This window comes from Coloeus monedula (assembly GCF_965178545.1).
Source record: "Coloeus monedula genome assembly, chromosome: 4".
Lineage (NCBI taxonomy): Eukaryota > Metazoa > Chordata > Aves > Passeriformes > Corvidae > Coloeus > Coloeus monedula.
The window spans coordinates 24,007,245-24,033,894 of NC_138784.1; the positions used below are offsets into that span (position 1 = coordinate 24,007,245).

General features: G+C 44.7%; 1 protein-coding gene across 11 annotated transcripts in view; it reads right to left on the minus strand.

The window, feature by feature from the left end:
• RBFOX2 (RNA binding fox-1 homolog 2) overlaps positions 1-26,650 on the minus strand; it is a gene marked incomplete at its 5' end in the record, with an annotated part of 172,308 nt that overhangs the window by 59,716 nt on the left and 85,942 nt on the right. For all 11 annotated transcript variants that reach the window (XR_014226347.1, XR_014226348.1, XR_014226349.1 and 8 more), the window contains one exon: positions 1,089-1,313. Coding sequence is in view for 4 of the 11 variants with exons in the window: in XM_082280462.1 (XP_082136588.1) it covers positions 1,089-1,313 (225 nt within the window). The remainder of the gene's footprint in view (positions 1-1,088; positions 1,314-26,650) is intronic.

Genomic DNA, 26,650 nt, shown 5'->3' on the forward strand with positions numbered 1-26,650 from the left:
CAGCTCTAAGTTTTATTTCCTGCCTGGTCTTTTCTTATCTGCTTTTTTTTGCCAAGCAAGGCACCCTAAGTTCCTTTCACACCCTACCAACGTGCCTCAGAAAGTTTGTACTCCTTTTCTTCTTCAAGATGCCAAAGTTGCGGCATTCCCAGGAAGAAATCAAAGATATCTTATCAAAGTCATGACCGACGGCGCCAAGCATGCAGCCACTGCCCACTGCAGAAGGAGCAGAGGCACACACCAGGAACCATGAACACTTGAGCTGGCACTATCAGTTCTTCCAACTGTTGGCACTGAATTCATTCAGTACTTACCAGGGAAAGAAAATAATCTCTACAAGCCAAACACCAACTACAAGTAAAACTGAAAGCATTAACAGATTAAATCCGCCCCTGAGCGCCGAAGGCTCTCACCATAAGGCTCTTTATTAGGAAGTTAAGTCTTAACAAGTGGCTTAAGGGGTGGATAAAGCTTTTGCTGGGATAATCTGCCAGCATGTTGCCCAGTGCCAGTTCCAGGCCATGGAAAGAAGAAAGAAAAAAATATAAGATGATGAAAATCTTGGTTTGGCAAATGGATGACCAGTAGTTGAGAGCTCATCTCCTGTCTTTGCTCCCTGAAGCTCACTGCTGTCTTCAGAAAGTCAACAAAAAGTAATTTTCTACTCTGCTAGCTTCCTGAAAACAAAACCACATTGGGATTACACCTAAAATGCATGTGCTAACCCTAATTCTTTGTACTGCCAACCCTCTAGAATTTGCCTCCATCACATCTATTTGAACCATTCGCCAATTAACGCAAAGTAATTAACACTTTTGTAAGAGACTATCTTTGGACAATGCCACCACGGTAAAACCACCGTGATCGTGATTTCAAGTCCTACTGCTCTCTGCAGGCACCAATTTACAAGGGGAACATGCAAAAAGGGAAACCCCGTAATGGAAGGTCAGAAGCCGTGTTTTGTTCATAATTCTCCCCTTTCAAGCCTGCTGCTGGTTTGCTGCACACTTGAGAAATAGCAATCTAATCAGTGGCTGCTTTTCCCCAGAGCATTGTGCTGTTCTGGCTGGGCACCCTTGTGCACTTACTGCAAGAGATCCGTTCTGCGTGCTGGCCGTGTTCGTGCTCTGCTCTCCATGCGGCTGCGTGCTTCCGTAGAGTGTCAGATTGTGCTCGCTGGTCTGGCCTGCATAGTCCTGAGTGTGTGGCACCCCATACTCTGTGGGAATCCCATTCTGTGGGGGTGGCGGAAATGGGATTGTGGTGAATGGCTGCACCATTGCATCAGGAGTTGCTGCTGGCTCCTGGTTACCCTTAAGAAAGGAAAAAGGAGAAAACAGCTTTATACTACAGAAGATAGATCAAAACATCAGCCTAAGAAACAACACACACGTTGGTGTGAATATCCCGCTCACTGTCACCATAGTATTCCACAGGCTTCTATTATCTCTCCTATCAAAAAGCGCATGCCTTGCTCCTCTGAGCCATGACACTGTTTTCTTAATCTTTTCAGGGCAATTTTCTTGCTACTGGGTGGCATATAGCGAACAAATTACAGGGTTTGCAGATTGCATACCCCTGTGATCTCATACAAAGCTTTACACACAGAAAGGTGTTATTTCAGAAAAGGGAAGAGGCACTCAAACATTGGAAATGAGAAGGAAATACAGAAGAACAGGGTTACTCAACATCCCTAAAAGTACAATAACTGTGTCCATCTCCTCCAGCCTGACCCTCACTGCTCACAAGCAAGCCCACAAGCAAGCACATCGTATGGTTCAGAGCACACTTCTCTGTTATGTTACAGTGCTAAAAAGTACAGTTTTTTAAATCCATCTGCGCAGAAGCCCCCTCCTTTGCCCTGGCAGCACTGAGTACAGAGCACAGGTGCCCAGGTATCTGTTGCTGGATATCCCATTTGCTTCTTGCTGGCCATGCAGGAGACACCAAAGAGCTCTAAGGAAACAAGCTGAGATAGCAAGCCAGGAGCACAGTCACTCTTTCCCAATGCTGAGCATCTCTACAATCACACAAAGCATTAATTACCCACTCCTCCCTCATCTTAGGGTATCCCACAGAGACCTCTTGGATGGTGGACTTTTTAGAAGCTTTTAGCGCTGTTTTAGATGTCGCTAACACCAAGCAGATGACTCAGAAACAGAGAACTGACCATGCAAAAGATATCCCCAGAAGACAATAAAAATGCTACCCCACCATGTCAGAAAACCACAAGAAGCAAACAAAAAAGCATGCAGCCCTGCAGCCTCTGCAGGGATCTCACCAAGGGGGGAGCTGCATTCAGCCACCCGGGGTGAAGGAGAACAGCCTTGACATTGAAGCCCAACCCTGGGAAGCCCAGGCTGCTGCACCGCTCCTACTGCTTTCACCGCCGCAGTAGAAAAAAAATCCACAGAAAAGATTTATGATAGGAGGGCTGTTTGATTTATGTGTGTGTCAATGGACTAATCCTGATTTTAAATTTTGGCTGCTGTTCCAGCCCTGGGTCCTCCCCCACAAAGCCTGGAGGTGCTCGAGGCTATTCTGACACCAGCATGCTTAAATCAATGGAGTAAAAGCAAAACAGACCTTATCCCATGGACAGGAAAGGCAGAGTGGGAATTACCAAGCAGCCTTTCAGCAGAGAGCATGCAGGGGCTGACGGACCTCCAAAGAAGCCGGACAAACCTTTCAGCCCCTTTATCAGCCTACCTGCAGCTTTCCCTTCCGGGCGGAGGAAACAATGATAAACGCAGTGCACCTCCAGCCAGCACCGGGTCATTCAGACACTGGCTGAATCCCAAATTTGCTCTGACATTAGTCTATCTGGTCTGCCTCCCCTGGGGGCCACGTGGCCACGCGCTCCCGCAGCTGGGGAGAAGGAGAGGGAAGGGCATTCAATACCACTTAGCAGAGCCGAGCTGCAGCCTTGGCCCATGCTGAAGAACGGGCGGTTTCAAGTCCAGCCTTGCTGCCTGCAGGAACACAAACTCTGCAGCCTTATCTGAGAAAGAAAAATTCAGGCAAGCATGCCAGCCGTGGCCAGTGCTCAGCTCCTTGCACGCACTCCCTCAAGCAGTTGCAGCCTTGCGTCGCATGCTCGCAGCTCTGCGGAGGTTTTTCCACGCACCAAGCACATTTTCTGAAAGCAGGACAGGGTTTTTGTTTCCCCCTAAAAAAGGAGGGCAGCTCCACCAGCCCTCTGGCTCTGCTCATTCCTTTGCTATTCTCAGCCTCAAAGCAAGCCACTTCTAACTCGACCTAACCCCATCATCAAGATCTGCAGAGCGAGTTCTAAAACAGGAGGCAGGACAGGCAGAACGATGGCCATCCCACTGCAAACCAGGTATCAGCAATCCTCTTGCTCACCTACTCAGACTGTTTACATGACAGCTCCATTCTGTCCACATACTGTCTCCTTTCCAAGCTCTTCTGATTACAGTATTTCATTGCATTTAATGGTCTGCGTTCTTCGGTACAGCCCACATTGTCTGCCCCTTTCTTATAGGAGCTTCAAATAGGAGCTAAATAGGAAACTGAATTTCTTCTCAATTAAAATTTTTTCCACAGGAAAAATGGAGGAGCAGAAACTATTTTCAGTCTTCTCAGAACAAGCTAGATTTCCAAGCCAGCAGCATCCCAGGTCAGAGGAAAAGAATGCTGATTAGCCCCAAACAAAACCTATTCTGCCATCCACTCAACAGTGCAGGGCTGCTCCCCAAAGGACATAGTCCAGCATTCTGTTCAGCCTCACTTTTAGACTACTTAAAATGCCAGCCCATGAACCTCATATAATCTTATTTTCAATGTTTTTACCCCTCAGTTAATACTGTTCCTTCCAGTTTAAATGCATTTCAACCTTTTAAATATTTTCTCTCCCTTCTTCAATTACCTACAAATGTTTGAAGAATGAAAAATGCTTACTCTCTCCTCTGTTGCTTGTGGCATTTTGATAATACATATTTATTTTGAGTTTAATCACATCTCTCAAGCCAAAATATCCTGGTAACTTTATTTATTGCTCCTCTCTGACCTTCCTAAGATTTTTTAAAGAAGGATTTCTGGTACAGAATAAAATGTTTTTAATACCACTGTCACTCCCCCACTCCTCAAATCACACTAACATGCAAAAATCGTATCTTTTATTACAAACGTATCCTTCATTTAATGTCTCAGGTTATCTGGAGATCCATCATCATTATATTTGTCCAGGTTTCATCATCCCATGGAATACATGTATCTCAAATTCTTTTTCTCTTCATATGATTATGGACACATTTCCCGTCTGATTTTTTTTTTTTTGTAATTTTAATTTCCTTTGATGCTTTAGAATTACTTTTTTCCCTGTTTCCACTAGTGTCTACAGAAAAGGACTCCTGATGAGACCTCTGCAGGTTTCACAGCATACTGATATCCTCCAAACCCAGAGAAGATTCTACCTCTTCTGTTATTCTACCAAATTTCAACATTTACACAACACTTCATATTTTCAAGGACTAACACAGAACACACACACACACAAAAACCCCATTAATCTTCAAACATAGAACCTGAACTCCTTCCCCTGCTTCTAAACCACCACGTAAAATTCTGCAGTCAGGGGTGCTGCTTCTCACACTTCTCAGGAGGTACAGAGAGCATGGAGAAACCCTTAAATTTCTGAGTAAAGGTAAGTACTTAGGAGGATAGACTCGACAGAAAGTATTTTGTCTATCCAATCTTGACAACATACCTCACTGCAATGCCAGTCCTGCTTGTTTTAGCTCATGAAGACGTCTAAAAAGTTAACTAAAATGCAACAAAAAACCGATACAGACATGCCCAAGAGCAGTCACCATCCCCAAACTTACACAAGGATGCCATCACAGGACTAAGAAAACCTGGTTGCAGCTCCTCACAAAAGCTATTGCCATCTTAAACTTCTGTGATGGTATGAAATAATTTTTAATCAATGTTCAGGAGCAGACAGACACCTCTGTTGGCTACAATGCATCAGGCTGGCAGTCTCCAGGGGGTGAGTGTGGGGGACATTTGGTTGCAGGAATAATTTTGGCAGTTCCAGATTAACTGACTCGCTCTGCCAGTTTGTGCTGCCATGCACCAGCCATGATAGCTGCCATCCCATGCTCAAACTGGGAAAGGCTGTTCAGTGCAAGTGAAACAGTGTAATTAACACAATCACCTTAAAAAAAAAGATAATACTTCAGCACAATATATGGTAACTATAGTTCAAAGAAAAGCAGCAATTCCTGTGTTTTCTATTCATTCTGTTGCTCTGTTCCCACAGAAATAATTCATTCACATCAGGCAGGAATTCAAAGCAGCTGCCCCCTTGCAAAATGTTGGCATCTGATTCATGAGCACCCAAGCCCTCAGGGCACAAGAACGATATGGTTACCCATCTGGGCTCTGCTTTCAGGCCCTTATTCTCAGCCCTGCAAAGGTCCAGTCGTGTACTTGCAGGTGCCAACTTTCTTCCTTAAGTCAGGGGTTTGCCTACACAGCTCAGTACAAACCCATCCCACATTTTGTTTAAAAAACAATTTAGTTCAAGCAGTGAAAAATCCCTAATGGGGACACACTTCTAAGAGCTTATGCAGCTTTAAGTTAATTAATGAACTTTTGCAGCTCCAAGCTAAATGGAGGAACGATGAGTAACCACATGTGCTGGTACCTTGAGGAAGGGTGGGAGCTGGGGACGACAACGCAACAAGGAGCAACGTGGTTCAGCAAATGTGACACAGGATGAATTCTTTCAGCAGACAGCAGGTGGTGATCCAAGATCACGGCACTGGAGCACCAGGAGCGAACACCAGAAATGCACACAAAGGCCTCCTGCTTCCATAAAACTGCCAAAGATCAGTCTGTTCTGTGAAGGAGTGGTTTTGTTTTGCTCATCAGAGAAACGGGTTTAAGTAGAGGGATATGAAAGGAGCCTTACAGCAATGGAGCTCCAGCTCTCTTCTGTATCTGTACGCCACAATATGCATAGATAGTAAAGCCTGACCAGCCAAATAAAAATTATACTCCTGGAAAAGTTAAACCAGTACAATTTCTGTACAGATGTGGCAAACTGCCACAGGGCAACCGGTCTGTGCTATCCATAACCCTACTGTGAGTCATCAGCATCACAGAAAGGTGCAGAGAAATGGTACAGCATATAAACATCAAACAATCTCTTAAAAATGCCTTTGAACTCTGCTAACCCCCAAATCACTGGGATAGATGCGAGTATAAGCCTATTAGTGGAATGGGGTTTCTAATACATATGTCTTCACTGAACTAATTTTATGAATCCTTTAAGCAACTGACTTGCAGCTAATGGAGGCAATTAACCTGTTTGTGAAGACCAGAGCATTCCAGGCTACGACTGTTTGCTCTCTGCACTAACCTAATCCCTTCCGTAAACAGCAAAAATGTTTGGAGCTGGGATCTGTGAAGAGCCTGGCACGAATCTAGGGCTGCTGCCCACCTTCAGCTCTCTGTATGAAAGGGATCCTTCTGAGTGAGGGGAATGCAGGGACCAAGCTGTCCCCTCCTACACCCCAGGTCACAGCCTCCTGTCAGGGATGCAAACATCACACCCGGCTCCGGCACAGGAAGCAAAGCACTGCTCCCTGGCTGTACACAGATGAGAGAAAGGCCTTACCATACAAGGCTGCTGCTTAGGAGCATGAGAATAATTAATTAATTAATTAATAATGGGCTGGTTTTCCCCCCCCCCTCCTCTTCTCACAGATCAAAAAAAAGGCTGCTGCAGCAGGGTCCCTTTCCCAGCCCCTTCCAACACAGTCTCCCTTCCCAGTTCTCAGCTGCAGCTTCAGAGGGGCTCTGGCTGGAGCTGTCACCATCCCACATCCAGCTGTGCACTCCTGCCCTCTCTCCCCTGTCAGCCTGCCCACCACTGAGCCCTTTCAGCACGTATCCCAGGAAAAAAAAAAATTACTCACTTTTTATTGCCAGGTTAGTTTTGTTCCCAGTTAAGAGCGCTGAAACAGCTTGGCAAGGAGCTGGAAGAGAACCAGAGCCAGAAAGGACAGGGGGTGGAGAAGCTGGGGAGGGAAGGGCCATGGGCACCAGCACTTGGATGAGCACAGGCTGCCAGGGAGCTGCAGTCTCCAGCATGCATTAACCCTCTCCACAGGCAATCCCACAATTTGCCCGCTGGTAACAAATGTATCGATGAGCAATTTCTTAGCAAATGGGAATGGACACAAAGCAGTGCGAATGATGTTCCCCACACCAACCAGGAAGTCCAGTATTATCCCTTCCACAAAAAAAAAAAAAAACAGGCTGGGGCATTCATTACACCAAAGATAAATTTCCACCCTACACTGGTAGCTCTCACAGCACATGGAACCTATACCTGGGTTTTTAAAACTGTGCTTTTGCTCTTTAGGGCCATGAAGATACTCAAACACAAGATAAAGTGATGTACAGAATTAAGAAGTGATGGCTTTCCAATGGCCCAGACACCCCAAAACAGTGACTTGCCCATGCCAACCCTGCAGGTGCCTACAAACATGATACAAGCTGTCTATCCCAAACTGCAGCAATAACACTTTCTCTGATGTAGCCATTTCATTACAGATTAGCTTCTGAATGGGAAGAGCGGGTAAAATGCCTACAAGAAAAGAAATCTGGTGGTGAAAAGGATCCATACAAAGGATATAACCATCTCATATCCTTCATCTTTGTACAAACCCATTCCTGGATTCAGAGGGGTATGTGACCCTAACCTGACACCCACAGTCCACACTACAAAGGCATTTCTGTAACTCCAGAGAGCAAGACTGACATGCCTGTGTGTCTGGGACCCAGACTGATAAAATCAACACTCTTTCTTCATGTGGGTTGATCATAAAAGCACCTTGAAGAGAATCATAGTAATAAGAGGTTTTGTATTTCATCTGCACATCTGGAGCTTGATCTTCATTTGATCTATGACACACTGTGTTAATAGAAAAGGATGCTGGATTTTGACTCTACTGCCATGGGCATGAGAGCAATTCCTCCTGAATCCTCCCAAAGGCAAACCCTAAACCTAGGTAGTTCTGGAAACATCTGCTGGAGTTTTATGGTAGTTTTGTTAAAACAAAGGAAAGTTAAGTTAATGTGTACACATTTTAAAATTTAAATCTGATGTAATCATTCAGGAAACACCTTTTGCACCGGATTAAGTTAAGCCCCAATAAGCTAATCATGCACCAGTAAAAAAAAAAAAAAAAAAAAATCTAAGAAGAGATGCCTCACTCACACTTGCACGGAGCTAACCATTTAAAGGCATGTCTCCTTCAACTTCCTGGTGCAAGCTTGCACTATATTATCTAATCTTGCCCTTCCTAGATATGTAAATCAAGGGAAGAATGAGTTATCTTCCAATACACACTATCATTCCAGGCCACCAAAAAGTGTTCTGTAAAATAAAGCAGCTGGCCTTTTTTTTTTTTAATGCATTTAAGAACTTTACGGAAAAGAAGTTCAAGCCCCCCTTTTGTAGGAAAGGATGAAAGAAAATTATAGTCTTATCTTACTGTTATACACAGGAAGCACTCACTCATCCCCATGCTATCATCACTTCCAGTAATGGCCAACTTTTGCTCTACCCCTATGCACAAACACAGGCTCTCAGTGCTGAATGCATGCACACTTGGTAAGATGCCCTCAGGCAACCTGCAAAGAGGCTTCCTGTTGGATATAGCCAAAGCTTTAGAGTTACGCAGTATTAATAAGGCCCAAGGCCACATCTACTTACCAGCCTGAAACATATCTCTCAGATTTTAAAAAGCACTGATTTCTGCTCTGAAATCTACATTATTCCCTACTCAAAAAAAAAAAAAAAAAGGTTAAATGTTACTGGCACAAAGGCATCCCAACAAATGCTTTCAATCCATTCGTGCTCTCTGGGGTTGATTAGAGGGAAGTGTGTTTTGAGAGACATCAGGGTCCCAACATCTGTTTGCATTCCATATTAGGAATTAAACTACCTCTGAGAATTACCAGGGAGAAGGGGGTAAGGGTGGAGAACAAAGGGAAAAAATCACCAGAATGGATATGTCCTCAGCAACAAAGCCAGCAACTAAAAGCTCAGGCTCAATTTTTCGGTCCAGATTGGTCCTTTAGCACCTACCCTGGTTGTGTTCTTCCCAGCTCTGCAATATTCCAAGTGACTATTTTCCACTTAACATTCACAGTTAAACATTCTTGGAGAAAAAAAGATTTCCATAAGACAACTAGCTTTCAACAAATCAGCATGAAAATAAAGTCTCCAAATACTACGAATAGAGTCCTCTGTTAATCCAGCGGGCACCCAGAGCGGCAGAGACATGTTCCACACAAGGGAGATTACTCCTCTGTCAGGCAAAGACAGCTAAGTTCCTTCTCTGGGACCAGAATTGAAACGAGTCACAGCTAAGGAACAGTGTGCTGCAGATGTGTCACGTATGTTTAATCCAAGCTAACTGCCATCAGCTATTCAGCAGATTAGCAAACCAATCACTCTCTCCATTGCATGACTGCAGATCCTCCCTCAGGGAAGCAGCAGAAACCAGAGGCCAGTGGTGGGGAAGGAACGGATAACTGCTTTTCAGGAGAGGTCCATGGTTGCAGCAGGGTATCTGGGCGCTACGTGACACTTTAAGATGGCACAGAGAACCTGCCTATGCTGCTTTTGTGCCCTACTCCTGACAGCTAACCAGTGGTTCCTGGTGCTGCTTAGAAAAAGAAGGGCTACAGAACATGGAAATGTAACAGGGAAGAAAATACCACCTGGTCCCATGGTATCTCTTGACCAGGCTAGCAAGGTAGTGTCACAGTCACTGTCACCTCAGCTAATTCTGCAATCAGATTGCTCATTTCAGACAGCTTTGTTTCAAGGGAGAGGGTAATTCTCCAGATGACGTATTTCAGAAAACCAGTATCTGCTTCTCCAATGCCAATCAAGGACCTAGCTGGACGGATAAGCAATTTTTCATCACGTCTCTGTTCTGCAAATGGACTATTGCGCTGCATCTGCAAGTATATCACCAAACCTCAGTGAGGGTGGAGAGTTCTTCTGCAAGAATTCAAATGGCTCTCCTGAATGTTTAAATCCTCATGAAGCTCCCTCAGCTCCTTAGAAAGATTTGTATCTACTTTAGTCACAAGGATTTCTCAAAGCCCTTGCTATGTGACACAGCTATCTGTAATAGACTCTTCCAGATCTCTCTGTATTTCCAGTGCTCTTCTAGGAAGGATTTTAAAGATCACTTTTGGTATCAGGCTTTCCTGTCCTTCTCTCCCCTGCTGTGAAGGCAATGAGCTGAAGGAAGTAGTGAGCTGTGCAGAGGGGCTGCTCTGAGCTGACTTGGCTCCTGGAGGACAGACAAACCTTAAAAGCCCTGTCAGGCAGCTTCACTTACACTGCACTTATACAGGCCCCTTCAATTCCCCAGATTTCAGCGGACAGCAGGGAAGTCTTCCTGCCTGCCTGCACTAACTCCAGCACCACACAGGAAAAAAGCAGCCCTGCCTCTGCTGCCAGAGCAGGAGGAGGAAGAAGGGAGAAAGCGCCGGGAAGGGGAGAACACATCTGGAATCAATTGGAGACTGCTGAATGCCTTGGAAAGAACTGCAGAGCTGGCAGAAACTGTAGCGAGGAGCCGCGTGTTCGGACGTGACTCTGAAGCAAAGGTGGAAAACGAGACGTATGCAGCATATTTAAACACAAAACCAGAGCTCCTCTAGAGGCTCTGGGGTTTTTTTCATGCAAGCAGCTAAACGTCTCAGCCCTGTCATATTTTCACTGCCAGTGGCCTATCATGGGTACGCTCGGAATTCAGTACGGAAAACAGGAGATGAGATGAGGCAAACGGGACCCATCTGTGACTTGAGTACCAGGACTCAGTCACGCAGCAGCAACATTATATCAAGCTGCTCTCAGGGTGCAGGGAGGAGGAAGTCTGTGACTGACTTGGCACACATTTCAGAACAGAAATTTGACGGTTTAAAAACACAGATTTCTTCCCACAGTTACTTTCCACTCCAGCATTCTCCTATCTCCTGCTACTCATTTGTTCCAAGAGTAGTTTTCCATTTTCAAAGAAGCCTCCACTTTGTGTCCTGGAAAGCAGAGGTTCTGGAAAGGAGCAGAGAGTCATGGGGAAGCAACTCACCAGTGCAGCAGCCTGGTACAGAGAGTGACTACAGCTGTTCAGATATATTACCAACAAGTAGCGTGTGGGATGCATTGCTACTTGTGTACGTGGCCTTGGCCAGGTGAAAAATAAGATATATGCTTCAACATACAAATTTTTAAAATGGAATTAAAAAATTCAAAAGGGAACATGAAAGAGCTACAGAAATGACCACAAGATTGGAAAAAGCCACACGGCTGCACACTGAAAACCTTGAAAAGCCCAATTTATTTTGCTTATAATAAAAAAAAGGCAACTGATTATTTTATTAAAGTATATAAATTGTGAGGAAAATAAAGTAGATGCTAATACTATTTAAGCTATTAAAAAAAGTAATCAAGAAAACCAATAGCCAAAAGCCGAGTCTGACAAATTAAGCTCTGATCAAAGACACCATTTCATTTTGTTTACTGATTTCTAAATGACAGTCATTAAGTCAGCTGGTGAGAAGGATTCAGTCTTTTCCATCTTCTCCTGTCCTTGTGCTGAAAACATTATGTCACCCAAAACAGAGGTTCCTGAGTGAGACATAATGGCCTACAATGCAGGTACAGCCAGAAGAGACAATGTAAAGCCAGATCTATAGGACAATATCCTGGAAAGCTAACAAGAGCTGGTGGAAGTCAATGCACATAAATTAAAGCTGATTAAACTAAGCAGCATACACATTTATAAGCATAATGACCTCACCTTATGGAGAGGAACAAGCTACTGAAAAGTATAGGCGCAGTTTTGTGTACCCCCTAAAATGAAAAACTACCAACTGGCCTCAGAATCAGGGGCTCCACTTCCCCTCCCGAGATTCAGTCACACCACAGCCACTGCCAGAAAATTAATCCAAACAACAGTCATCTGTTTGGTCATAAACTCAACTGTCTCGCTTTAGATCTGCTTAAGCACGATGCCCAAAGTGGTGAGGAGGCTGAGCATATGGCCAGGGCACAGAGATGAGGGGGATTGTTCTTCTCACAGCAGCCCACAGTTACGCTACATTAAGTGCAACTTCAAAATGCACCTGAAAGCCACTTCATCCCAGAACAAGAGGCTACATGGACATTTAGCATATGCTATTGCCACTACCTGCTTCACTTGTACTTAACTTCTAGAGCATCCCCACGTAAGCCAGCATAAAGCTGGTTCATACACAGTGAATTTGTCAAGTATCTCAGGAAAGATTTTCCCATTGTTATAAAATCCTTTTAAAGCCTCTTTTCCCCAGGCCTTCCAGCTAGTGTATGTTTACCACATTCCTGCCGTAACCACGAACCAGTATAGACTTCTTCCCCACACAGGCCACCTGCACAGCTCATAGGTAAAGCTCGATGTCAGCAGCACATCTGACCACCTTTCAAGTGCCTCTTCCTGGGCTGGGTGCCACTAACGCAGCTCCTGCAGCCCCCACACTCAGCAGCACCCTTGCTACTACCACGTCAATGCCCTGGGACACATAAAGCACGTGTTGGTTTAACAGCAGCAACATGCAAAATATTCACATTAAACTACTGCATATCACTGGCAGTCCGACTTTTAAACTTTTAAACTATTTTACTGAAGCTAAGTAAATAAACCTTAAAAGCTAAATTGATATAAGAGCATCTCATGCCAGGGCACACCTGTCAGCATCTGCAGCTCCCTTAATATATTACTACATGAATTCCTGAGAAGTTTACCTCTCCATAATTCTCAGCAGATCCCCACCTTCCACAGACAAGTACATTAAAGGTCCTTTTTCCCCACTCCTTGCACACCTATAGAAAGACAAGAACACAGCCTGTGCAAAACTTAAACCCTCTCAAACCAGTCGGTTTGCTCTTCTGTACATCCCTTTTCACACTCACAGTGTCAGGCTAAACAAAGCCACTCACTCCAGGATACAGGCCTGGAAAAAAAAGCATTAGCATCTGGCAACCAAGAGCAGCACCCCAGCATACGAGCCTGAGAGCAAATACAAGTCTCTGGCACGAAGAGGAAACACTGGGACATACGCCTGACTGCTCCTGTCAATCTTGCAGTGGGGGAATGCCCGTTTTTTTTTTTTTTTAACATATTTTTATCATATTACTGAAAGGAAATGCCAGGGACTGCTGTGGCCCCTGTCCCTTGAGGCTCCACTGCTGCCATCAGGCTGCACTGCCTTTGCAGCGATGAATATTTAAACAGGGCAATAAATATTTCAGAGCACATTCATCCCAATAAGAAGTCTACTACCATAAGAGAGACGAGACAACCACATAGGGCTGGGGCCGCTCCCTGTTCTGCCCCTCTGGCTCCCGCACTGCCTGCCCTTCCTTGGCCCTACTTCCCTCCAGCCCTCAACAGGCAGCTGACAGCCTCAAATATTCATGAGCACAGCTCCAGTTACTTTCCAAACAAGCAAAAACACCTGTGAAAAAAGTAACAAGGTGCTCTGCTTTCCACAGAGGTGCAGAACACAGCTAGCACATCCTTTGCTTTCACCGCTCCTGGGGCTTCTGGCTCTTGGGTGACCATACTCGGGAAGAAAATAATTGCTTGAAGACTTAAAGGCCTTGAAGGTCTTAAATCTTTTAATATTGCACCTTAAAAGAGAAAAAAACCTAAGATCACCAAATCCAAAGCTCAACCAGCACCCAGTCGAGAAAGAGTATGGGACAACGTGTCTTTACTCCCCGCAACTCCCTCCCTTAATTTCAGCGGTGCATTTATTCAGGCATTTCTCGGGTGCGAGCAGCTCTGCCAGCCTCTCAGTGGGATGCTAACAGATGTACACAGCTTGGCCATCACTGGCACAAATCAGCTAGAAATCAAGTTTAGGACGTAACAGAAAAACCACTCATTTACTCAGCTATCACCTGCATGTCATTCATATACTGGGGGTTATTTTCACTATGGCAGTGATTAAAGCTTGGGTTTGTAAGTAGGACTTTAGCTGTGCTCTCACCTCTAAACTTCTTGGTTTTTAAAGATAATTTCAAGGGGAAACTAACATTCTGCAGAAAATCAAAATCACATATAAAGACATTTATTCAGGATCAATAGGGCCATGAAACTTGCAGCCAGATTCAAAAATGATCTTTTGTAGCAGCTTCCACTGTGCATCTACCTAGATTCAAAAGACCTAACATATTTGCTGGTCACAGAGTATATGGAGAGGGCTTCAGAAAACAAGTATGCCTACTCTGAGTGAAAGGAAGCCAAAAAGACACCGTCACAAACAGCAGCCAAAGTGTTACACTGAATGACAGACACAAGCTAGTCTGCCCTGGCTAACTGAGCTGCACCATGGCATCTCCTTTCCAGGAAAAGGCTTTAATTAACAGTATGGAGAAAGAGAGTAATCTCTGGCTTTACTGGCACCCACGGACCATCTTTATAAGATGATGGTAACCAAACTGCAATGACAACGTGTCACATGCTGTCAAAGGTGCCTCTTGGACTGCGCAAGAAGACGCTCTTCATATCTGGATCCTAGCCCAGCTCAAGGTACAAGCTGGGCACCAAATGGCTCAGCCCTATCATGGCTTGGGCACAGCAGGGAGCGTGCAAGGGTATGCGACAACTCAGCAAGGTCTGCAGATGCAGACTTGGATTAAACTGCTAAATTCCCCTGCAGTCTCATTTCAGCTGTTTTTAGACCTTTGAAGGAGAACAGCCAGGTCTTTGCTATGCACAGGAAGGGCCTGCAGCACATTCAGACTGAGTTTTTTACTGCAAGCCAGAGCTCCTGCTATTCCATCCCTGGTTCTCATAGCCAAGGGAAGAGACCAAGGCAGGCCCCAAGTGCTGCACAGCCTTCTTGGGATGGCCAGTTCCGTATTAATGAAATTCTCTCTCCTCCTCCTGCTCTGTGGCACAAAATGGCTCCAAACGGAAGTACTGAACTGTCAAACAGCAAAACCTCCTTCCAGACAGCATTTCAAGGAAGAGCCTACTGAACAGGTGGATCAATCGCCTGCCGCCACCCTCTGTCCCTTCTGCTCCTGAAAGAGCAGCAGCATCCCTTGGTCAAGACCTGGCCATCATCCACACCACCAAAAAGATGCTGTTTACATTAAAAGCATAAAATAGCAGTCGCAGCAGTGTAATTTAGTGAGTGACAACAATCCTGCTGCTTTGCCAGCGGTAAGTCCTAGGATTTTACATCTCTGCTTCTAACTACCACCCCAGCTGTCCTTCATATATCACTGAAACTAAAGGATCCAGTCAGAAGTCAGGCGCAACCTGGCCCAAAAAACACCTTGTACTTTCCTATCTTATTAACAGAGCTCATACACAGACGAAGGAAAACATCTTGGAAGATGAGCAATTACCTCACCCAAGTAATTTAGAGCAGGAGCCACCATTTTACAGCAGACATCAAAATAATGAGCACTCCTCTGCTGACTCTGCAGCTCTGTGTTACTCCCATGATGGGCAGCATACCCAGCAGCATGGATAAAAACAGCATCTGATCCCAGGTAAGAATAAAAAAACCACATTTTTGATACCATACAAAAAACATTAGAAAGGAAAACAACATTTAATTTTTATGGCTCCTGAGGACCTCTCATGACTCAGAAAATAAATGCAAACAGATGAAAAAGTTAATTTGGATCATATCAGCTTCACTGGCATGCAAAGGACTGCGCAGGCACCCTGGGGAGAGGGAGGGAAAGATTTGCCATAGATCAGGTTACTATCACTGACAGCTGACCTAAAACACCACAAGATCTGAGCAGACTCTATGGTATCTTCTAATTTTCAATGGTGCTACTGCCTCCTTTAAGAGATACGATGTGTGAAACATGTAACAGTGAGGTCAGGGAGGAAGGAGATCCTGCAGGACAAGTATGTAAGTGGGCCAGATGATAATCCTCACCGCTTTAGAATGAGCCCAGTTAACTGAAACAAGAAGAAAGCAGAAGTGAATTGTTCTTTTGAAGATGTAGAATCTTCAATGCAAAGCAATGAGGACATAAGAAACTGGAATAATTTCTCCACAGTCTGAAGCTACTGCATGGAACAGACAGAAAGCAGTTGCTCTGTCCTACAAAGATGCTCCTTGAAAACAGATGTCCGTCTGCAACCCAACACACTCAGCTTGGAAAGTTAGAGACCCAGCTTGCTCATCCCCTAGACGAGATAGCCCACAGACATCACTGTAAAACCTGAGAAATGTTCTTCAGCATGAGCCCTCAACATTTGGTTTTAACTTCATCTCGTTTGATGGGATCTGAACTGCCCATCATCACAAACTGAGCTTTGTTTCTGTCCTGTTAAATTTTTAGGAAGTGTTAATGTTCAAAAGTGGCCAACAACAGCATGAGTAGTAGCCCACAGCAGCCAATATATTCACTGTTAACTGAAGTCTCCTTGGTTTGTTAGGCCTTCAACATCCACTAGATGATTCACAGGAAGACTGATACATCTGAAAAACTTCCTTTAAAGTCTTTAGAATGAAAACTGCTCTTTTAGCTTCTTCTTGCATGTCTAGGACATAAAGCCTTTTCAGTACCTTAGCATTTGGCACCACAGGGAACAAGGACCACCTGCATTTTATAGCCATGGTTGATCTTAGATGATCACAAAGGAAAAGATTTTGTGCTCTGCTTCTGCTGGGTATGACCAACATCACACCTAATCAACAGACTCATCTCCATGCTCTTCAGCAAGAGCAGGTCTAACACAGCTGACCTCACATGAGGGCACAGGAACAGCTTACATAGGCACAGTAATCCCCTCGCAGAAATTTGGGACACACACAGCTGAAGGCAAATCCCGAACTACTTCACAGCTGAACTGTTGAAGATGTCCCTGCTCATTGCAGAGGGGTTGGACCAGAGAACCTTTAAAGATCCTTTCCAACCCAAATCATTAAATGATTTTAAGATTTTATGATTGGCTACAGGAACACTCTTCTGCTAGGACTGTCTGAACAGTAGCCAGGAGGCTCATCAGCCAGGAGGTTCTTTCTTGCCACCATATTCTTTTCTCCTAGATTTAGGCCAGAGAGTATCTCAGAATAATTGTATAGCGACCCACAGAGCCTCACAGCTAACCTAGAGGCCTACTACACTTTTGAGCGCCACTACAGCCCTCTACAAACACCCTAGAAGAATGAAATTTATCTTCCTTTATGCTCCTCCAAAACATTAGGAAATTCCTATTACTCAGTTCTAGCTATTCTTCCTCTCTGTGTTACAAATAACACAGCTCAAAGTTTCCTATCCACCCACTGAAAAAAAAAAAAAAAAAAACCACTGGCTTCCTATATACTTCTGCTTTAAGAGGAGGTCTGGTTGGGACACATGTTCTCAGCCATGTCAGCTGCCAAGCAGGACCCCAGCCACTCATCAGGCAGGGAGGCTTGGAGCTGGCAGGTAGGGGGGCCAGGCAGGCATGGATCTGAATGGAGACTGCCTTCAGTGCAGCTTTCTCTTGACTTCTGTGCAACACTTGCAGTAATTCCTGCAGCTCACTGTCAAAACCAATTAAGAGTACTCCTAACAAAACCCAAAAAATGTTCCTGAGAAATCACAGTTGAGCTGAAAGGGACAGTAAAGTCACCGCCTTTCTCACCTCCTCACAGCAGGGCTTGTTAAAAGACCTTCATTTTTTCCAGGGTCAAAGTCATTGAGCTGCTCAAAGCTACAGTTTCAGACTTGATGGAAAACATGGATCACAGACAGATCTTTAATCTGCTTAAACCAGATTTAGATTCATCTCATTGAATAAGACAAAGTATTCAGAAGTCTCACTTTCTGATGAAGCACTGAGATCTCCACAGTATTTTTTCCACCCTTCAGAAGCCCATGCTCCCAAATAAGTTCATTCTCACACCCCTTGCAGCATTCTGATCAAAAGAGGCTTTGAAGACCTAGAGTCCCTCAGAAAAATTCTCTTAGGATGAAGGTTTGCAACTGGCTTTGGATGACCTAAATTCTTTCTGGCACCAAGAGCGTCAGCCCCTCCTTGACTACACGTCCTCATCAGTCACACTTAAGTGTACTCACAGTCTGCCACCCATGTCCCTGTGAAGGACACATGGAGCAAGGAACTGTCCAAAGTTCTCACCACAGCCTTCAGTCACCACCTTCCTCATTCCTCTATCTCACCACACTACACTCTTTGTGTGATGGAGCCAATCTGTGACAATCTAACATGACTCCGAAAAAGTAATAACACCTCTCCTACCAAACTTATACAAAACTAGAACTACTTTTCCTCCCTTTCCCACTGCTTCAAGATAGAATGCTTCATCCTGGAACAGGGTGGAAACAGACCTGAAAAAGGATTTGCAAAGCAAATGTAACAACATTAAACAGCATCACACACAAAGCAAAAGGGAAAGTTAAAGCAAACTAATCTGCATTAAATATTTGAGCACTAAGCAAAGCTAACATAGCGCAGTATCTTATAGTCAACCAACAGTCAACAAATTGATTGATTCACTAATTTCACCAAATTAACATGCTGTTCCTCTTCTACCTACTGATTCAAGCCGGATGGATCCTTTTTAAGTTCAGATAGATTTAAAACTATGCCTGTTGAAACTGAAATCCTTTCCCTTGCTGCTCTTTTCATCTCAACCACATTTTATAAAGCAGGAAGGGACACACACTGAAAAACAAAAGCCTTTCATACTCCTGCTCTCTAATACTCCTAAGTACTTTGCATAATTGTTCCGTTTTGATAACCTCCTTTCATATGATGCAATAGCAAAAATGAGAAAAGCTACAAAGGACAACAAATCAAATTAAGGGTTTCGCTCTTCAAGGAAGGTACACTAGACAAAGGAGGACTAGTACTATCTAAGAAATCCAAACTCCTCTCCAAGGCATTTTTAAATCAAACCTTTAAAGTAATTTAAAAGCAGGTTTTGCTATTAGGACTGGAAGGAGAGCATAGGCTTAGATAAGGAGCCTTAGTGAGATCTGATAGCTGAATGATGGTCTATGCACTGCATAGGTCAGACTCTGATTATCTACATCTTGGCTAATCAAAAGCAATTATCTGAAAGTCAAATATGCCCTCCGAGTCAGATAACTCATGGACACCAGGACTTACATACAGCACAGAGAAATCCTAAACTCCACAGGACCACAACTGCAGACACCATGAATTTTAAGCAGGATAACCAGGAGGACAGTTCAGAGGGTTTTAACCATACTCAAGACTCCCAGCCTGAGGGCAGACTTCAGAAGCTAGAAAGATTACCCTTGCAATTACTTGGACATTTTTTGTGTATCCATGCACCCTCAGATTACAGGCTACTTGGAGTGCAATTCCATTTAGGTATTTAGAGACTACTCCGGGTAAAACTCTCCATTACAGGCAGGGCTGGAAGAGCCAGGCTAGTTGGTACTTCATCGCAGGGTCCAGTTTTCAGTTGTTAAAATTCCAATAAACCATTCATACTGAAAATTTTTTTCATGCTATCTGTAATTGATTTTGGAGTTGGTGACTTCTTTTGTTACTTAAGCCGTAGCAATCCAACCCGAGAAAAAAGTTGGGGGCATATTTTGTCTTGTTTATGATTAAGGGAGGAGGAAACCACCACGCACACTTTGAAAAGTCTAAGAGAACTTCTTATTTAACAGAAAAATTTGCATTTCAGGAATCTATATTTAGCAACCATACTAAAAAGCTACCAAAATCTGACCAGCAGTATAACAAAAGTATAGAAAATTGCAGCACCTGTCTTACATTTAATCAACTAAATCTCCTAGTAAAGCCATATGCAATGGTCAAAAAAGGCTAAAAGACTAAAAAAAAAAAAGAAGTAACAGCATGCAAAACCTGCCAAAAATGAAAGAACTGATCCGTTCTTTATATTCCTCACAGAAAGAACAAATGGTGGCAACAAGCTTTATGTAAGTGAAGACTTAGCATTGTTCAGAAAGGCCGGCAGTGGCATTGCAAATGCTTTTAAGGTAGGTTACTCGCCATCAAGAATGGTTTAGATATTGTTTATTCTAACAGGAAACAGAGATGCTCTTAAGGGTGGCTGGCAGTGCCGCTTGCACCCCATTTCCTGTGATTTCACGCTCCCATTTGGAGATTATCCACAGCTTCACAGGAGATACTGGCCACGTAGATCAGGCCATCAGATCCAGGTCTGGAGATCACTGACAGCAGGGAAATGATCCATCTCCAGTACTTTGCACCATCTCCTTTGTAGGGATGATGTAACATCAAGTAGCAGTTACCCACCTCAAATCCAAAAAAACCAAGAAACAGACCTGTTAGCAGAACAGGAGAAAATTAAATTGAGACGAGAACCCTGAGCACTATCAGCACAGGCAGCGACAGCAAGCAAAGAGATAGAACAGACAAGTATGACTGCAATAGGAGCAGAAAAGGCAAACTAAATGAGGAATGAAGGGAGTGGGTGGAGAGTTAAAAAAGCCTGTGACAAGGAGACTGTAGTGAGGACAGGGAGGAGGAGGAGGAGGAGGAGGAGGAGGAGGAGGAAGAGAAGCAAAGAATAAGCAGGTCTAAAAATCAGCTGAGAAGGAACTGAAGTGATCATGGTAAAGTAGTAGTCTGCCAGAACAGGAGGGCACATAACTGGAGAGGAACGGAGACAGGGAGAGCATGGGTACAGTATGGCTTGTATGGGACAAGCTACTGACCAGGGATCATGGGAAGAGAGTAAGAGGAAGAAGCAGCATCCATCCATCCTCCAGTGATGGAGGGCAGAGCTGAGACAGGAGAGGTCACACAGGGATGGAAGAGAGGGGAAAATGTGCATACTAGTGTACACCCCCAAAGCCTAAACCAGAGCCTAATATTGCAACATGTCACCATTCCTCTGCTGTCAGCAAATACACAAAACCAACTGGCAAACACTGATCAAGCTGCCGTGCACAGAAAATGACAGCTAATTACACATTCAGTCAAACTGGCAGAGGTCTGTGGGTTGTATCTGGGATGGCCAACTCTGCCACTGATAACTTGCAGAGGTCATCATGGTGCCACATATACTGAAGCTGATGGATACCGCTAGAGTGTAGTCTTTTTTTTCTTTCTTGTGGAAAAAATAACATACAAACATGTAATTAAAGAGTATCATAAATAGACACAGAAATGAACAGAACAAATGAAGGTTTCTTTCCCAACTTAAAATACAGAAATGCCCTGGAATCAAAATGCCTCCCCACTACCATCTTGATCACTCTCAATTCAGTTTAAGGATAACATTGTTTAATGAACAGTTTTGCAAAGAAAAAAAAGATCAGGTATTAAGCAAAGGACACTGTTGAACAGCATTTGTCCCATTTTCTTTTATGCAGGCAAAACACGCTCTATTTTTTCCAAAAGCTTCCAATTGAGCATTAATTGCTCTAGCTTCTATGAGCTCTACAAAACCAGCCTATACATCTCCTGCCCTCACTGGCCATAGCACAGCCTCCAATAGCCCAGCAAAAAACCATCCTGCACAGCACAGGATCATGAGTGACTCTACAGAAGCACACCAAAATACTTTTGGTAGGAAAATTAACATTTCTCTACTCTGATTCTAGGGAACATGTCTGATAGAAAGAATACTGACTACATCCTTTTAAACAGTATTTGAGAGAAGACTGAGGCAAATTAACCATCTCCTCCCTGATACTCAGACGTCCAAGGAATGCCTGTTAGTCTGTGACTGCAGCTGCGAGGTAAGTATGTTACGGAACTCACTGCAAAGGGGGAGCCAAGTGCACACATCATTTGCTGGAAATGGATCTAAAACAGGAACATGGAGCATTTTACTCGAAGCAGTTAGAAAAACCAGAATCCATGTCTAAAAAACATCACACACAGAGACACCCATTGCAGACCCCTTTTGCACTGGTGTTAGAATTTTATAGTAGAAGGCTGGTCAATACTAATTAAATGCAATGGAGCCATCATGAATTAATAACCTGGTGGGAAAGATGTTGCTGGTTTTAAGGGCCTCCCTCCTTTGCAACCCTGAACTTTTGTAATTTTTGGTAGCTCACTACAACCTCTTCACTGATCCAGAAACTTCATAAATTAATAGTTCTTAAAATACAATTAAAAGAGTATGTTAAATTTACACAGCCTTGGCAATCAAATACCACAGCAAACTTAGGCATCCTCATTTCTCAATTCCCGGGGATAACCACCTAGTCACCTGCAGAAGAAATGCACTAGGGAATAGTGAGGTTATTTCTAGGACAGGGACTCAAGGAAATGGCAGTGCTGTATCAAGTTGCTTTTCTCCATCCTGCCTAGGCAACATTGAATACAGTTTCTGCCATCTCAAGGCAGCTCTGCAAGCACCTGCAGTGGTTCACTTCTACTCCAATGCATCTGAAAGTGCTCAGCACAGGGGGCAAAGAGAGAAAGATTAAAAAACACTCACCAGGTTCTGACAGGCCCCATTGATTTCTAGGCCCTTAAGAGTAAGTCCTTCTCAACCAGCAGTTAAATCTCTAAGTATAACAACAGTTACAGAGACAACCCATAGCCCCACCTCAAGCAACTACGTCCTAGTATCAGGGAAAGTGTGATGCAGATTAATCTTTGCATTCCCAGGGGATAGTCTCCTGGAAAAGTGACTGGACAGGATTTCTCTCACACAAACCTCTGATGCTGACATGGTATTTGCAGCACTAAAGAGAAGTCCTATGGCATACAGTAGAAGGAAATGAAAAACTACGGGATAGGTATAGGCACTGAGTCAGATACCACGTAAACAAGCCCCATTTCTTGAACAGCAAAGAAAGGGGAAGAGCAGAAGTCCATGGACAGAGAAGAGAGCAATCCGCTTCAGACAGCTCATGCAAGTTTACTAGAGTAACACCAAAGCAAGGAGCAAACAGAAGGGACAACTGGCCTGAAAGGAAAGGGACATGCAATCCTCAAAGCAGGGAAAAGGGACAGCGAAATAATGGTAGCTCCTAAGAAAAGTCCAGCAGGAAAAAAGGGGGCCTTCCACCACACACAGATAAAGCTTTTCTTTCTTAATTCTTTCTTTTAAGGGAGCAGGGGAATCCTGCAGCATCCAGCTTGCCTGGAGGGGAACAGAACCTAAAGCAGCCGTAAGGGGACTGGAGGGGGGAGGCTGTTCTGGGACTCAGTCTCCCTTGCAGACAGTTCAAACAAAGGAGGATGGTCTCCTATAATGGGATGCATTGTACATTTTTAGCTAGCACAAGGTGGCTGTCGTGACAGGGTTCCACATCTCCTGTCTCCCCCCTCCAACTACACACCCCTGCACAGTCCCAACATGGAACACAAAGATCTGGTTTTACCATTTACTATTACTGTAACGGGAGGTAGAGAGACAGGGAAAGGGAATGAGGCAGAGGAATGGAAAGGAGACAGAGCGGCCTTTAATGAGTCAGCCGCTGCTCTGATTTAAATAAGATCTCCATTTAAGGAGCACTGCAATTGTTGGGTTTTTTAAATTTAAAAAAACAAATCACTGACTGAGCAAGCAACTTTTGGCTGCACAAGTTGTCTCACAGCTACACACAGGGTCTGGGAGGGAAAGGGTTATAGAAGGGGGAAGGGAAAGGGAAGAAAACCTCTGGAAAAAATGAGACTGCTTGCTGGTTCATTTTAACAAGGACATAAATTAGTCTCAAAGCCACAAACGCCATCACCTCCCTGAGCCCTGGGCAGAGTGTAGCAAGTCAAACACGTGCCAAGATAAACGGCGCTGGCTGGAGCCTCCAAGGGGTGCTAGGGGGGACAAGAGGGGGCATGCTGGCAGGCAGGGCAGCAAAGATGCTTCAAATGGTGCAACAAAATGGAGACTGGTGATCCTACAGCTGCACAAAAGTGGACCTTCTGATGTTCCTGCTTACACCCACATCAAAAGCTGGGAACTCAAGACAGAGAAAGAAGGAAAACGGGGTGCTGAGGTCAGAAACTAGCAGTTCTCCAAGGTCTGGCTTTAATTACCACAAGCAGCCCTTCCTCCTCCTCCTCCTCCTATCTTGGAAGAAGGCCCGCCAACGGGCAGCAGCCCAGGTGAAAGGTTCCATTGCTGAGAGCAGGGAGGGGAGCAGACAATGGCGGGGGGATTCATTACAAAGGCACACACATACACACGCACACACACTCAGCACTGCCGGCTGCCACATGGGCTGGGAGGACCCCTTAAGGAGGCAGCAGCTCCCTCCCCACTCTCTGAGATGCTCGACACCTTCCCCCTCTCCCAGCCCTGATGGGAAACAGATTTGGAGGAAAACGCCAGCAAGGCACTGGGCTGTCCAAGAAAGGGAGGGCTTTGTGCTCCACGCAAGCCAGCAACCTCACCATGCACCACACAGAGAAAAAGCCTTTTAGCATATAATTCCCATCCACAGAAGACACTTTCTTTTACCTGCAATTAGTACATAATGTACTGGGCCTCGTTTAACACTCATTTTCACTGATTTAGGATTAAGGGGGATAAGGCTAAGGTACTTTCTGTTAATGAATCTGAGCTCTTACTCTCATTAGCAATTTTTGTTTCCTCTTTTTCAAGCACGTTTCTACCTTCCAGCATCTCCCATTTCTTTCCATCGCTGTTTCTAGCATTGTCACTCCACACACTCATATTTATTCTGTTCTATCAGCTTGTCATGCCTATACAGAAGCTCATCTCTCAGATCTCCAAGGAAAACAGGCAGGCTTGCTCCCTACAATATAAGAGAACTCAGACCAGGTAGGCTATGTTTTCTGGAGACTGAACTAAACGGAGCAAGACTGTAGCAATGCTGAATTCATTCAGGGGCAATTACCAGCTTAACATACTAACAATATTTACTTTTCATAAATGAGACGGAGCCCCAAGGAAGTAAGTTCACAGGTTTAAGTAACGGCACTCCACTGCTTCAAGCAACACTGCAGAGTAAGAATAACATGGCTGGGGATATTGTCTTGAATGTAACACGCTCCTTCAGCCCCACATTTGGCCAAACCTGCGGTGAAGTACTGCTAAGGACCAGCCTAGCAGCCAAATGCTCTCCCTGAGAGAAGGCAGCACTGTGCTAGAGCTGAACTCACCTGTGCTGGCTTCCTCAACTCTGCGTACAAGGGCTATCCACCATTCATCTGGATCCCCAACCGACACACAGTCCGAGCTCTCCTCTCCTACTGTTTTTTTAATATGCATCTTCTCCAGCATCTCAGCATGTAAATACACAATGCAAGTCCTGAAAACCTATACTAAATAGTACATACTCTTAAGACAATCGCAATTCAAGGTCACACAATACTACTAGTGCACAGTCTTGATACCTCCTTCCCCATGTCAATAAATTAACAGTTTCTGTGGAAGACAGATTTCCCTGGAGTCTATTAGGATATCCCAAACCTTTAAACGAGTTTATAGCCTCCCGTTTCAGCCAGTGCTCCAGTAGAATCCCATCCTTCCCAGCTCAGCACATCCCCAAGCCAACAGGCTCATGCTCCAGGGTGCTCAGTCCCAGACACGCACAAACTACACACACTTGGTCCTGGTGACCCAGGCACCTTTCTGCACCACACAGACATACATGGGCTCTGAGCATGACGGCTGTGGCTGAGAGCACATTGCAACACAAGGCTGTGCAGAACAACTCTCCAAAATGTGCACACGTCAACCTACAGCTTAGGGGCACACACCTCCATCTGACCAGGCAAACTCAGAGCACACAGCAAAACAGAAATGGACCCTGACTGCAGAGACACAGCTTTCCAGCATCACTTGCTAAACTAAATATAGGTACAGAAAGCCCCACGAGATTTCTGCAGAGCTCTTCTGTCTCAAAACAGAAAGCCTTGGTCCAGATAAAAAGGAATCTGTACTGGAAGGGACTAAATAGCAGAAGCAGAAGGTGGGGTTTGGGAGCCTGGGAAGATACCTTTAGAGTGGACAGAGACCTATTTTTCAGCCACTGAAAATCAATGCAAGATGAGAGAGAGAAAGGGTCAAAGTGGTGTCACTTCTCGCAGCAGATTCATTCTGAGTTAGGCACCACTGAAAGAGCTGCCCCTCGCAGTGGGACACGCAGGATCTCGGCAGCAGCTAGTGAAGAGGGGTTCAGCCAGAGCTAAGGAAAGCCAAAAAGGCAGTATGCATCTACTCTGTAGACCTGCAAAGCTCTACAGAAAAAAATCACTTGTGAAACCCAGATTTGAAGAAAAGTTCCTTCTGAGACTCCTTCCCTCCACCCCCTTTGGAAATATCCCCCAAAGGTTTCCAGCTCTGCAAGGCACTGCGGGGACATTATATAATGCCTAACTCCAAAGGATTCCAGCTCCACGATGCCGATCTTCTACTCCTCCCTCCCTCTGCCCGCTCCCTCCGGTGGCGACTTGCATATGCCATGCCAAAAAAAAAAAAAAAAAAAAAAAAAAAATTTAAAATCCAAAAGCATTCAGTAGCCTTAAAAGGCGAGCACTGTCCGACGAAAACCCCTTGCGGTGGATGTGCGATGGCCCTGGCAGCTGGGCGCGCTCCTCAGGAAACGTCAGCCGCTTTCCCCCCGGGAAGACACGGGCAGCCCCACGCCTACAGCTACCTACAAGGGCTT